The 14370-nt window shown below is 42.5% G+C and overlaps 1 protein-coding gene and 1 long non-coding RNA gene across 2 annotated transcripts in view; one reads left to right on the top strand and one right to left on the bottom strand.

Annotated features, from left to right (window-relative positions):
- Positions 1 to 12725, bottom strand: part of LOC127531057 (uncharacterized) — a 66182-nt gene extending 53457 nt beyond the window's left edge. Inside the window, exon 1 of the long non-coding RNA XR_007937923.1 lies at positions 12085 to 12725. This is a non-coding gene — a long non-coding RNA (uncharacterized LOC127531057). The remainder of the gene's footprint in view (positions 1 to 12084) is intronic.
- The window catches only part of nrxn1a (neurexin 1a), a 60647-nt gene that overhangs the window by 10036 nt on the left and 36241 nt on the right, over positions 1 to 14370 (top strand). The window contains 2 exon segments of the mRNA XM_051939285.1: positions 13315 to 13373; positions 13375 to 13617. Coding sequence (XP_051795245.1) covers positions 13315 to 13373; positions 13375 to 13617 — 302 coding nt within the window.

The raw sequence follows: 14370 nt of genomic DNA, 5'->3' as shown, positions 1-14370 counted from the left end.
TCTTGCCCTCTGTCTCCTTTTCCCTTCTTTGTTCCTGCCCTCTTTCTCACTGTTTGGGACACAACCCTCTGTGATTTTAGGAAAACTCAGAGGTACCCCCCTGATTTTAATTTATTTTATATTATCTCATTTGTATGGCTAATGGGCTGTTCTGGATGGTTTTGAAGTTGAATGTATCGACAGGCTCTTGTATGTAGCAATGCAGACCTTTAGAGCTGTTCAGCTTCAAATTCTTATTTGCGGTTAAATTGGAGTTTTTCTTTTTCGGTAAGGTAAGCCATTGATGCATGTGTGTGCGAGCGTGCTCATACTTAAGCGTGCATGCATCCGTGCGAATGAATAGAAGCTCCAGCCTACCGTGCTTTTGTAAATCTGAAGGTAGGTGCTGCTCAATCGGTCGGCTCTGCATGACGCTGATGAATACACTGATTGGCCCACATGAAGACGGGCCTGAGCGTGACAGGCTGATCTGCGTCTATTGTGCTCTTTGATTGGATGAGAGAAGACATGTTGACGGCTGTCTTCCATTGAGACAGAGCCGCCGTCTTTTTTTTTTCTTGGTGAAATGTGCTGTTTAATGAAATGTTCATCCAGGCTGGTGCATAGAAATATCCTGAAGAGAGCACAAATGATGCCTCCAACCATCTATCATGTGAGACACCTCTATTATGACAAGTATATTGCCGTCTGAGCATTTGTGCTATCTTTTGATTTCCAAATAAACTCCTATAGCTGAAGTTTTCAGCCTCAAAATGTCTGCCATGAATCATCCAGGTGGCAGTGAAAATTTAATTGCTTCATCTGGCTTATGCTCGGCATTTTAAATCACCTACTTAAGGGGCGACATGTATTAACATATGTTTTCCAGCATTATTACACAATGTATTCAGTGTATTTGTGTATAGTCGGTGCCCTCGCTATTACGGATGTTTGGATTGTGAAAGGCTGAAAGTAAAACTGTTTCTTTTATTATTTTTAAAAAAAAAACCTTTTGAAGTCTCTTTCAGAAACTGTACACATGAAAAAGCTGTGTGCGTGTGTGTGTGTATGTGTTTGCGTGAGTGTGTTTTCGCTGTGCATACTGAGATGTAAAGGCTGTCAAATGGTGCAGACGAAGCCTAGCTTAGGTTAGCTCAGCGTAAAGAGGCTTTTTGAGGAGCCTGCAAAGCTGAAATGAGTTTCTTTGAGGGGGCGGATTGGGTGTGGGGAGGGGTGTCTTAGAAAGATATATAGTGTGTGCGCATGTGTGTGTGTGTGTGTGGGCTGGAGAAATTGAGAAAAGGAGACTGTGCCTGTGTGAGAAAAGCTAAAGGAATGAATGATAGAGCGAGCAGAGAGGGAAAGAGGAAGCGAGGGAGAGATAAAGTGAGTCGTCTTCTCCCCTGTGATGTAGAGCAACTGCCTGTATCTGCAAAGGGACAGCGGTGCTCCTGTCTGCCCTCCCAGCCCAGTCATTCTCCAAAAGGGACATCAGCCGTGATGGGGAGCTCTGGACCTTTCCCCTCCTCCATAAAACACAGTTATCATTCTCCCTGGAAATGATACCCACAGATCACTAATCACTTTGAGTGGGTGAAAATGCACGAATTGTGGAGGGAAGAAAGAAAAGAGGGAGCCAAATTGGATTTTCATAAGTATCGAGCAGCCAAAGGAAGAGGGGAAATGGATTTTTTTTTCTTGAAAAGTATTGAGCAGCAATAATCTGGATGGAAAATGTGCTTAAAGCCAAGTAGCAGATTTTGCCCTTTTCTCTGGCCGTGAAGGGTTCCGGGTGAATGAGTGATTGTAGATTCTGAATAGGATTGAGGAGTGGCTCTTGGGCGTAATTGGTAGCTGCGCTTGTTTATGATGTTCTTTTAGTTTTGAGGCAGGTTGTCCAGTTAATAATGGTTGTTTGTCTGCATGTCCAAGGGTTCTCGATATCAATCCAACAATCTATGCACAACCTAGACAAGTGGTCAGCCTCGCTTGAAGTGACCTTTAAAGACGTGCGTATGTGAACGGACAGACAAACAGACACACACACTCACACGCAATAACCTTTAGAGAGTGCCCGCTGAGTAGGTGAGTGAGTGTGTGTTCAGTGTAAATATGCATGAGTAAGACTGCCTGCACATATTCTTCACGGTCAGTGGATGAAGGCAGGAGAGAGCGGCGAGGTGTGTGTCTGTATGTTCCTGTGTGTGTGTGCGAGTGTGTTGTGCGAGTGCATGTTCAGGGGAGGTGGATTGTGAGTCATCACTTGTGACTCACAAAGCGTCGGCAATCAAAGCAGCTCATTTTAACACATTGTCTTATGGCAAAACCACACAGATGGACGCACGCTCGGCTCAGACACTGGCTTCGCGTGCACATGTTCACTGTCACACTCTTCGCGTTTCCCTTCAAATCTTCAAGTTGTCTCTTTAGTCTTTTCGTCCCTCTCACTCCACACCCCCCGCCCTCCTTTTTGTTCCTGGACATACGCACGTTCGCGTTTTTTTCTCACAAACACACGCACACAAAAACACAGCGGACAAGCTCCGTGCTGACTCCACCATATGTGGAGCTGGGAGTGGTAGCAGACGCCAAGACAAGAGGAACCAGTCAGTACCAGCAAAGTACAGCATGTCTCCTACCTCTTACTCATCGCCATCTAACAGTCCCTAATAATAAATTACAAAAGGACCGATTATTTTTTAATAAAGCTCAGGCCCACTGACACTAAATTGAAAAACATATTTTTGTTCGTTTAATTACTTTTGTATAATTTATCAGCTTACATTCATTCCACTCTGTTGTTGTTGTTTTTCTAAGGTGGTCATGCTTAAATGTTTTATGGTTCGTCAGCAACAATTTGATAAATGATGTTAGTTGTTTTTTGCGGAATACATAACTTTCACTGATTCCAGCTTCTTGAATGGGGAAGTTTTCCGTTTGAATTTTAATCACTTCGGGCTGCTAAGGATTACCTGATTCTACCAGTTAATTTCTTAAGCAACAGATTATCTGTTTTGTCTATTTAATGACAGAAAATGTGTTTGTTTCCGTCAGCTCATGTTGATGTCTTAAACTCCAAAATAATCAATTTGCAATCATCAAGTCCTCATGTTTGAAAAATTCTAACCAAAAAAATTGTTTGGAATGTTGGCTTTTTTTAAAGGTGAAAGATTATTTGATAATCAGTCTAGCTGCAAATTAACTGACTAATCACTGCAGCAATTATTATCCATTCATGTAAATAAATATCTTTTAGTTTAGGCCTGTAGGTCCATTGTTGAAACTTTGCTCTGGCAGCTTTCGATGAGTACTTTTCGTCATATTGTGATAGTTTAAAGACTTAATGGTTAATCAGTTCGCAATCATCAGTGAAAATAATAGCTAGTTGCAGCTCTGTGAGAAAGCAGTGAAGGAAGTTGCCTTATTTTTGTACCTGTAGTTACTGTGAAACTGTCCCTGTGGCTCAGTCAACACAGGATTATCACACCAGTAGTTTTATCAAGTGAATGTTTGCATTTTTCTACATAATACAAATGAAAAACACCTAAATATTGTTTGCATCCACTAATTTTCTGTGACTCCCGTTAAAATCTGCCAAGTATTGTCTAAGCTTTAAAGTCAGGGATGGCAATTTTCCGCGGATCTGCGGATTTCCGCCGATTTAATTTCAAGGATCCGCGGATTTCCGCCGATTTAATTTCAAATTTGAACACTTTATTGTCGCTGATGTTAACATTGTTAACATCTCGCAGGAGTCCGCAAGACTTTCACTGAAGCTATCGTTCGATTGTAAATGGCAGTCAACGCGAAACCCGCCGGACCGACGAGACCAGAAAGTCCGTCGGTCCGCCATTTTCTCACACCCAGCCGGACTGCCTGTCCGCCACTCTCCGGCGACAGGTGGTGGGGGTGGGGGAGGTAGTGGGGGTGGGGTGGCGGGGGTGGGGGTGGGGGTTGCGTGGCGGAGACGGCCCGAATAACAGCCCAGCGACCCCACCCACCCCCGGTCAACAACTTTTAGCTGAAATCAGAATTTGCTGTTGCCATCCCTGTAAAGTAAATATTATGGAATTCTGTATGATTATTAATGAAAGATATTTGCCAGACGTACATTAGCCAGTGTTGTCGTGATGCCTACATAACTTAGCAAGACAGGCAAGTGAGCAGCGCCTAACCCGAGGTGAGAGAGGGAGACATGCTTGGTGTTAACAGGCAAGTGTCTGGTGATTGGCTGCTTGCCTGAGTGACTGGCATGATTTTGGCTCCCGATGGCCAAATCTTGAGCTGAGAACAAAAAAAAACCTGTTTAAACTAAGTTGTGCCCCCTCCGGCCATCAGCAGTGGGTAAAGCAATCGCGGCGAAGTTTTTTATTGCAAAATGTACAATTTTCCTAGATATACCCTCTCCACTAATGGGACTAATTCTGCCTCTTCTATCCACTACTAACACCCATTACAGTACTGTACAACGCTCATTAATGCTTAACACCCATGCAGTTCTTGTAATGAAAGCCACAGCACCACATACAGAGCTCTGCCTCCACATTATCAGGGAGATGCACAGTTGCCCGATTCAACATGGGAAATGTGCAGCAATCTCACTGGTAAATGTATACTTTTACTCGTAATTGTATGCAATTACCGTCCCGTTAGCGAGCGTGCGCATTAACATTTTTGAGCGTTCTCCTGCAACGCTAATAGGGAACATGCAAACCCAGTGCACCCTGTAATCGTCCTAAAAATAAAGACATCAAACGGACTCCCCATTTACAGAGGATGAAGGGGGAAGATAGAGCGGAGGCTGGCTGCGAGTGTGTGAGGGAGGGCGGGAGGAGGGGGTGGGCGGGATAGGGTAAAAGAGTGTAGAAAAGTGATGGTGAGGAAAGATAGGAGCGCGTGCAGAAAGTGGGAAAAGAGAGGTGGAAAGAGAAGGTCGGAGACGCGCTGGGAGACAGGAAGGGAGATAAGACTGCAGCGTTTCTCAGCAGGAGCACCGCATCTCTCCTTGGGCTCCCCGACTTGACAGAGTCTCGCATCAGCCAGGATGGTATTCATCAGCGATGCAGATACCTCATCCGACAAGCCACATGCACACACACAAACACGAACACACACACACACACTTCCTTTTTAGGTAGAACGAAACAGGCTAGTCGCTGCTCCAATTGTCTCATACCTGTTCTAGCAATTTCCATTGTGTCTGGGTGGGAGCTGAGAGCAGCGGCCCAATTGGCGATTCACTCCAGTACCCCATCTGGCATTTGAAGTTCATTTCTTTGCTGTTTGCCAAAACAAGAACAAACACATGAACAAGCGTACACACTCGCAGGAATTGCGCACGCACACACAAACGCTCAATTACTTGCTGTACTTGTCTGGCATAACTACGACAACCGAAATAGCCACAGCATTCATTAAAAACCCATTATATTACCTTTATGAAAAGGGATCTTTATGCCCTCGTTATTTGTTAACAACCTGCTGTAAGAGCGTTTCATTTGGTGTGTGTGTTTGTGTGTGTGTGCGTGGATCTACATGCATGCAAATCTGAGCGTTGTCGTTTATCTATGCAGGCATATTTTACTTGCACAAATACACATTTTTTCCAGATTGTGAGCTTTTCAGTACTCTGTGGTTTCCGCTGTGCGTATGTGCCATGATGTATGCATGTGTGTGTGTTTGTGCACACGCCTGCGTGTGTGTGTGTGTCTAAAAGGGATGAAACTGACTCTGATCTTATCCAGCTTAAGACAAATACACTGTTCTGCCTGAAGACATTGTCATGGAAACAAGCCGGTTTCCCTGGGTACCAGAGAGAAGGCCAAATTCAAGCTACAGACAGAGAGAGGGGGAGAGATGAGCACAGATAAAGGAAACAAAAAGGACAACAAATAAAAGGTTGGACATAATGGCAGGAAGAGAGCTGTTCATTGTTTTTTCCTTAAATGATATTCAAAGGGAATGATCATATAAGGTGTAATTCAGTTATCCTCTGTTTGTGTTTCAAGGAAATTCACTTTTGAATTCACTTAAAAGATCACATCTGCTCAAAAACTCTTCAGCATAGTTTGCTGTTTAGCAATGAAAAGTAATCCTCCTGTTTGTTACTACTCTAAATTTACCATCTTTAGAGTTTTAAAGACACCACATTGGACTTGTGGAAACTACAATAAGCATTTTTCACAGTTTCGTGTCACTTTATGGATCAAATGATTCAGCGGTTGTAGCGCTGCAGATAATGAATCGTTTCAGTGCTGATTAATGTGTTGATCATTTTTTTCAATTAGCCCATTAGAGCTGATTAATGGTGTAGCTGGTCAACAAAAACCTTCAGCTATCTCGATAATCAATTCATGGTCAATGAAAGAAACTGCCAAAGATTTCACGGTTGCAATATCTAAAAAAAAAAAAAAACGAAGTCAGAATTGGATGCTTTTGCTGTTTTAACATTATCATCATTAATCTTTAAATATATACAAAACTCAGCATTTGGTGGCATTGCGTGTGATATAGAGGAAATGTAAATCTTTTGAATTAGGGTGTCAAACATGCAGCCCACAGGCCAAAAGCAGCCTGCCAAAGCATCCAGTCCAGCCTGTGCAACGACTTTGCAACCTGTAAAAATTAGAGAAGACATTAACGGCACATTGTAAGTTTGTAAAACTGCAAATTTTACAGAATTTCGAGATCTGCTATATTGTCCAGCTTCAGACACCTCCAGCTAAATGTTTAGTGCCTTTGTAGATGCACTGCGATCTGTAAGTTGTAATGTGTAGATGACATACGGAGGCATAATGTTGTTGAAATTGCACTAATTTTTCTTAAGAAAGTTCAGGGACTTCATATTGTTTTGCAAAAAGATTCATTCATTAAATGTGAATGTTTTCAGAAATGTACTTTTTTTGCACTAAAATCAAGGGAAAAAATAGGAGTTGTGGTTATTTATAGGCTGTTATGCTGTGATTTTACCGATCCAGCCCACTTGAGATCGAATTGGGCTCTAAGTGGCCCTCGAACTGAAATGAGTTTGACTCACCTGTTTTAAATGTTTTGTAGAACATTAATTCACAAGTATTGCCTTATTAGTTAGTTGCAGCCTGTTTGTCAACAAAGTGACTTGAAATACTCAGTCCAGTTCTTTAATAATGAAAAGACAATCAATTTGCAGGAATTTAAAAAGCGGGAAAAAAAACAGCATTTTATGATTTATCATCTGAAATCTTGGGAATTGTACAAATCTTAGCAGTTAGTGGCATCATCTAGGAGTTAGAAAATGGGAATCTTTCTAATGTTTTGTAGACCACTATTTAACCAGTTTAGTAATATTAGTTCCAGCCTGTTTTTCAACAAAGTGACTGAAAATAATCCGTCCAGTCCTTTAAAAAGAGAAAGATAATGGATTTTCAGGAATGAAATTAACAAAAAAAAGCATTTTTTTGATTTATCATCAGAATCTTGGGAATTATACAAACTTTAGCAGTTAATGGCATCATGTAGGAGTTAGAAAGTGTGAATCTTTCTCATGTTTTATAGACCACTAATTAACAAGTATAGAAATATTAATTTCTTCCAGCCAATTTGTCGATAAAGTGACTTGAAATAATGAGTCCAGTCCTTTACACTGAAAGATAATGAAAAAAACAAAAAAACGGCATGTCGATGCTCGATAAATGATTCAAACAATTAAGCAGTTATCATAATTGTTGCTTCATTTTCCAAATAATTAGCCGTTTCTGCACTAGCTGCACTTGACTGACATCTTTGTCTGTGCTGGTTTCTTAATCTGTGCACCTCATATTGAAAATGAACGCTTTCGATTTAAGCAAAAAAAAAACGACCGAAAAAGAAGTAAGAGATCAATGTTGCCGACAAGGAATCTGTCACTTGTGTCCTGACAGTAATATCCTCCTCTACAGTATTGCTCCCTTGACTGTGATGTGATAGCCCAATCGGTTTCAAAGCCAGATGCTGTATATCACGGAATAGAGATGGAACCGGCAGTCGTAGCCTTTAGTGATCCCGGCTGTATGAATTTTCGCACTTTAACTTAATAGGGAAACTATGCATTTGTTAGCATACATTTCCATACATTACCACCACCGGTCATCTATCTGTGCGCTGTATGAGTGTATAGTTAATCCACCTGTCTGTTATTAAGAAGGGATGCCTTCATGCGGGCTGTTTAAGTTTATGCTGTGTGTGTGTACATTTGTGGACGGTCTGAGAGGAGCTGATAGCAGAACTGCATGGTGGGCTAAAAACGAGGTGCAGGGGAATTGCAGTGTGCTATCTCCAGAATGACAGGGCTGCCATGATTGAGGCTTGCTACACTAGGATTTAGATACACCAGCATTTTTCTCTCTTTCGTTCCTCTCTAGCCATCCCTCACTCTCTCTGCCACTCCCTTTCCTTGTCTCATCTTTCTATCCCTTTACTCCTTTCCATTTTGCGTCCCCCATCTCAACGAGTCCCTACATCTCCTCTCTTTTTTCTTTTATTCCTTCTCCTTTCAAATTCCCCCCCCAGTGCATCCCTCTCCCTTTCCTGCTTCTTTCCACCCTGCTCCCTCTATCAGGTGCTGTATAATGTAGGCTCCCCTGATGTGCTCCCAGCCTCCATCCGCCATTTTGATTCAGTACAGCTGTCCATGATAATGTACTGTTCACTCAATCACTCTTTCTCTCTCTTGCCCTCCTTCTCCATCTCTCTTCCCGACTCTCTCTGCGGAACACACATGCTCAAACACATTCATATTTGCCGTCGCCCCTGTAACACGGGGTTGCCATGGAAATGACAAATTAGTGTGTGAAATGTTGAGGAGGAGACCCACGAGAAGAGACAAAGCAATAAGCCACACACACACACACACACACACACACACACACACACACACACACACACACACACTTGCCATATGCACACAAAACACACAGAAAAACATCCAAGTGATATGTGTTTGATCATCGGATGGGTGGTTACAGTTGCAGCTGGTCTCTGAAGCAGCAACCATCAGATCAGTTATTCTCTCTCTCTCCCCCCCCCCCCCCCCGCCCGCCTCCCGACAGACTGCTTTATTCATCAGAGTAGTAGTTTAATGATAGCCTTCAAGGTCTAATGCCAATCACCTTTCATCTTTACATTTCTGCGTAGTCCCAGTCCTCACACTTCATTCTTTTCTTCTTCTTTTTTGGTGCAGGCATCCTTGCTTATTATTGTGGTTGTTTCTTACGCGTTCCTTCGTGCATTCTTGTCTTTCTCCCTCATCTTCTATTTCATTCCATTTCCTTTCTTGTGCTTTCCTTTAGTAAGCTAAAAAAGATATAGCCACACAGACATCAAGATGTGTTTTTCAAAGGAGAGTTGATAAAAGGGGGGGGAAAACAGTTTTGGTCAGATGCTGCTGGAACTAAAGATTATCAGTTAGCCCTCTGAACTCCCAAAATCCACCAGCCGGTTTGAAAGGCTTGTTGCTCCTTTAAAAAAAAAAGTAGCCAAAACGAAACCACTTATCAGAGCCAGAATCTGAAGAAAACGATTTTCAGTTTGTCTCAGTTATCTGTGGTGTGCCATTCTGTCGGGATACTTCATCCTAAAACTGTAATGTTTCATCTAAATCATTTTATTTACAGTCTCATTTTAAAAGAAATCACCAAAATAAAGCAACAGCCTTAATCAGATTCTGTAAAAATAAAATAAAAAAATCTGTGCTTCTTGGCACAACTGGGAAGTCATGAGCACGGCAGCTGCAACCAACATTTACATGACAAAAATTCAGGGGCTTTCAGAGGAACTGCAGGCTGTGTTTACTCAGATCAGAATAAATGACGAGTATGAATACAAATTTAAAATATCTCTAGTATGTAGAGCCAACCATTATTCTCCAGTATTGATTACACCTGTGGGCACTTGGAAAATGTCTTCGATGTTGGCTTTTAGAGTATTTTTCAGTTTCTGTAAAATGAGTAATCTTAGAAATTCAACTTTAGTTTTTGTGTGTGTGTGTGTGAGATTTATGGCTTTGTTTCTTTGTTTTAATGCACAAAATATATGTTTTTGTTCTGTCTACTTCTAGCTATGGTCGAGTTGTTTCCATAGAGGTGCAGAACTTTATATTTCACTGAAAAAAAAAGGCCACGGTAAATAAAATTGAGACAGGAGCAAAAAATTGCCCAGAAACAGGATTCAGAAGTTAAAGCTATTGTTATTTTTTCAGGTATATGATGAATCTTGTAGTTTCGAAAGTGTCAAATATAAAAATAAAAAACAAAAGACAAAAACCAAGAAATCTTCAGATATTTTGTCTAACGAGTGGTCTGAAATCCTAAATTATTGAAATTTCAATTAAATAAAAACGAAGAAAAGCAGCAAATCTTCATATTTCTGAATCTAGAGCCAACAGATATTTGAGAATTTTTACCAGAGAAATTGTTATTAGAACCGATCAACTGATGGCTAGCAAATCAGTTAATTCAAGAAATTACAGCCACAACAAACAACAAACAAGAATGAAAAACAGAAAACAATGACAAGAGTCAGAAAAGATCCCAAAGATAAACCTTTGTCTTTCTTTTAGTCATTCGACTTAATTTAATCAGGCAGTGTTGTTAAGATCAAGGTCTGTTTGCAAGAAGACGTCTGAGCAAAGAAAAGTACTTGCAGTCACACCTTATGTGCAACTACACAAGCAAATTACTGAAAAAAATACCAGTCATAACACAGCATCAAATAATAGTGTTGAAAATTCGTCTGATAAATTTTTCGATGTTTCCTTTTCTCCTTCTCCTGTAATTTGCCTTTTTCCCTTTCATTTGCGTGTTTCTCCCTCTTCCACTGTATTCCTCGTTCTCCGGCTCCCTCGCTTTGATCGACAGCGCTTTCCACAGGATGAAGTGTGACATGTGGTGTGTATGTCAGTGTCTGTCTCACTGTTTACTCTGAGCTAATACTGACTCACTCCATTAATCTGAGCTACAAACAGATCCACTCCAACCTTGCCCACTTGAGAGCGTACGTGATTTCTCTGTGTTTTTAGGCGTGTCTGCGCAAACGGACGCATGCACGCGCGACACACGGCTCCTTTTTCCGTCTGTGTCGCTCAATATGCATTTTTCCCGTCTGATTTGTGCTCGTGCGTGTGATGTAATAGAACAAGGAGTGAGTGTTTGCGGGCCAGGGCTTCCAGATCGATGCAGAGATGCTTTATGTGCTTCCTGTCTGGGCTAATGACGTGTCTGTAAATTAGCAACAGAATGGTGGAGCACCACACTGAAACCTAATGGCACCTCTGTAAATTACCGCTAGAATGCTGCTGGACGGCTGCGTGTGTTCTCATTGTGAACAACTTTCCCCCTCCTCCTCGTCCTCCCTCCTCGCTCGTGCCACCTCATCTACATTTGTCTGCGTGGTGTGTCAGTGAGTATGTGTGATTGTGTTTAACATTTGTGGCTGTTTCTTTCCGTGTATGTGTGTGTTTTTTTATGTGTGTGTGTGTCTTCCCTCCTCCTCCTCGTCTCGCTCCTCTCAGTAAGACTAGCCCGAGGCCCTGAGTTGGGTAATAGCTTTTCTGACAGCAATACACCAATATTTACAAGACCAGCACCCACCCACACCCCCGCACATTTTATGCACACATACAAAAGCATATAGTCGTCCGCGTACACTTTCAAATGCTTGCGCACACATATTTTTTGTTTCCCCTCCTTTTTGAGGCACGCACGCACACACACACTCTTAATTAACATGCTGGTAGGGAAGGAATCACACACTACAGGGAACTCACACACATGCTGGCCAACGACGTGTTGTTTCTCACTCATATATTGGCATTCGCACTTTGGATTTTTTTCATGCAACAGAAGCAAAGAAAGACGATTTGCCACAATTGCTCTTTGAATTGTGATATATTCTCACTTTTTGCTTCTCATTATTCTCTCTGTGTTATATTCACTCAAGTGCGGCCAATTCCATTTCAACACTTCTCTCTCTCTGACTCTCACTACCGTAATAACCTATTACACTTCTGTCTATTCATTATGTGGCGGTCCCCCCCCCCCCCCTCCACCTGCTCCGCCTCCCTTCCTCCCCTCCTCTCCAGCGGTTTCTTACCGAGTGTCTGTCTTGCTCCTGCTTCACCTACTGCGTGTGAAATTCCCCCTCTGTTCTCCTCGTTATTGTGAACTACAAGATGGTGGTTAATGCCGGAGGCTCCGCGGAGCAGAGAAAAAAGAGGCCAGTGAGATGTGCGGAGAGGAACGGTGGCGTGAGGCCAGGAGGGAGGTGTGAGAGATATAGGGATGGTTGGGAGGAGAACACTCGAGCGGATGCAGAGGAAGGGTGATGCTTTAGAGGGGGAAGGGACGGGTGTGAAGGAGACAGATAATGTCGCCCCTGCTTGTCTATGCCAGCACAATAGTATGATCATTTCTGCACGCAGATGTGTGTGTAGGTGTGCATATTTATTCCTCTGCTGGCTTGCATATATGCGTGTGAGTAGGTGTGAGAGAGCAGATAAGTGAGTGTGAGCTTAAGGATGATGGATTGCAAAACCTTGGTCTAGTGTCCTTGGGGGTCACCAAGGGTGTGCAAAGGTAAGTTGCTATTGGCTGTCTGCCTGTTACTCTGAATTCTAATTGGCCACTCCTGACTGCTTTGGCTGCCGCGACGGTTACAGGCTGCTGTTCTCCATCTCCATCATCAGTTTTTGCCATCTTTCTTGGAAACCCTTTTAACCTCTACTACTACTACTGCTGCACATACGTACGTGGACAAGCACATTCTGGCATTTAACGAACATCATGAAATGAGCCATGTTGTCAAACAAGAACACATCACTTCAGACTGCCAGCACAGCTGTTCTCTCCAAAGAGAGGATGGCAGGTTTCATAACGAGTTTGGAATGCTACAGACTCACGACTGTCTCTCTCGCATCCACACTGTTTAATCTCTAACCCACATGACTGATCAAAGCTTGTTTACACACCACTCCATGTACGATTAGAGGTATGGAAGGAAGTGATTCTTCCAAGTGTTGGCATCACTGAGGCTTTGCTTGACAATAACAACATTTCCAGCGTCTTAAACAATATGTTTTGTACTGCACATCCGAATCAAATTTAACCAGGCCCAGCTGAGCTTTGTTTTACTCTGCTGGCTCTGATGAACACCCACCATTTTATCATCTTTGAGCGTTTTGTGAAGGGTAGAGTGGGAAGGAGCAACATAGCTTCGGATATTGTACTAATCACTATGACAATGTTCGACAAACTGTAATGGCACCACATCTCTTTGTTCTTTCTCCCCGTTTTCTCCTCTTCCTCCTCTCCTTTTCCCTCTCAGCTCGCGAGGAGTATGTTGCCACCTTCAAGGGCTCCGAGTACTTCTGCTACGACTTGTCGCCCAAACCCCATTCAGTCTAGCAGTGACGAAATCACGCTCTCCTTCAAGACTCTGCAGCGCAACGGCCTGATGCTGCACACCGGCAAGTCAGCCGACTACGTCAACCTGGCACTCAAGAACGGTGCCGTGTCACTTGTCATCAACCTTGGCTCCGGGGCCTTCGAGGCCTTGGTGGAGCCTGTCAACGGCAAGTTCAACGACAACGCCTGGCACGACGTCAAGGTCACCCGCAACCTGAGACAGGTAACCAGAAAACAGGAGATGGAGGAGTGAGCGGCCGAGCAAAGAGGAGGGGAGATGTACCCTTTGCTGTGATATTTATAGGTCTTGAGGAAGAAAGATTTAAAGTTACTTAGGTAGGGATGAAAAGATTGCAAATGGTAGATGAACGAATAGATGAAATAACTTTTAAATCAGTCAGACAGAAAAAATGCCAGCTTGTTTCAGTTTCTCAAAAGTGAGAATTTGATGCTTTTTACTGTATCGTATCATTTTGATTGTATTTTTTTATCAAGCAAAAATTCTGGAAATGTTTTGGGAAATTGTGATGGACGTTTTTTTATATATATATTGTGGCATCCAAGCTTTTTTAGGCCGGTTCTCTGGTGGAGAACCAGATGCAAAACAAAACAATGATGAGTCAAACTTAAAGGCTGTAGGCTAAGTGACTACACTATAAATGATTAGTTTGTTTATTTGAGAAATAATTAATGGATTAATCAAATGCAGATGTTTGCTAGTTGCAGCCTTAATTTTGATTGCTTGCTGAATAGTTTGAGTGTGTATTTGACTTTGGTGAACCACAGGGACTGCTGCGGATTTTCCAGGGGCAGCTGAAAAGACTATAGTCCGCAGCAAGAAACTAATCAATGTAGAAGCTACGGTCAGTGGTCTGTTGTCCAACTGCAGTGATGCTGTGGTAGTAAGAAAATACCTGAGGTTTTGGTCTTAGTTTACAGTGGGTTAACCACCAGACCAGCACTGCTTTCAGCTCTA

This window comes from Acanthochromis polyacanthus, chromosome 19 (genome assembly GCF_021347895.1).
Source record: "Acanthochromis polyacanthus isolate Apoly-LR-REF ecotype Palm Island chromosome 19, KAUST_Apoly_ChrSc, whole genome shotgun sequence".
NCBI classification, from domain to species: Eukaryota; Metazoa; Chordata; class Actinopteri; family Pomacentridae; genus Acanthochromis; species Acanthochromis polyacanthus.
Note: the sequence above shows the minus strand (reverse complement) of the source record. Positions and strands in the feature narration are given on the sequence as shown.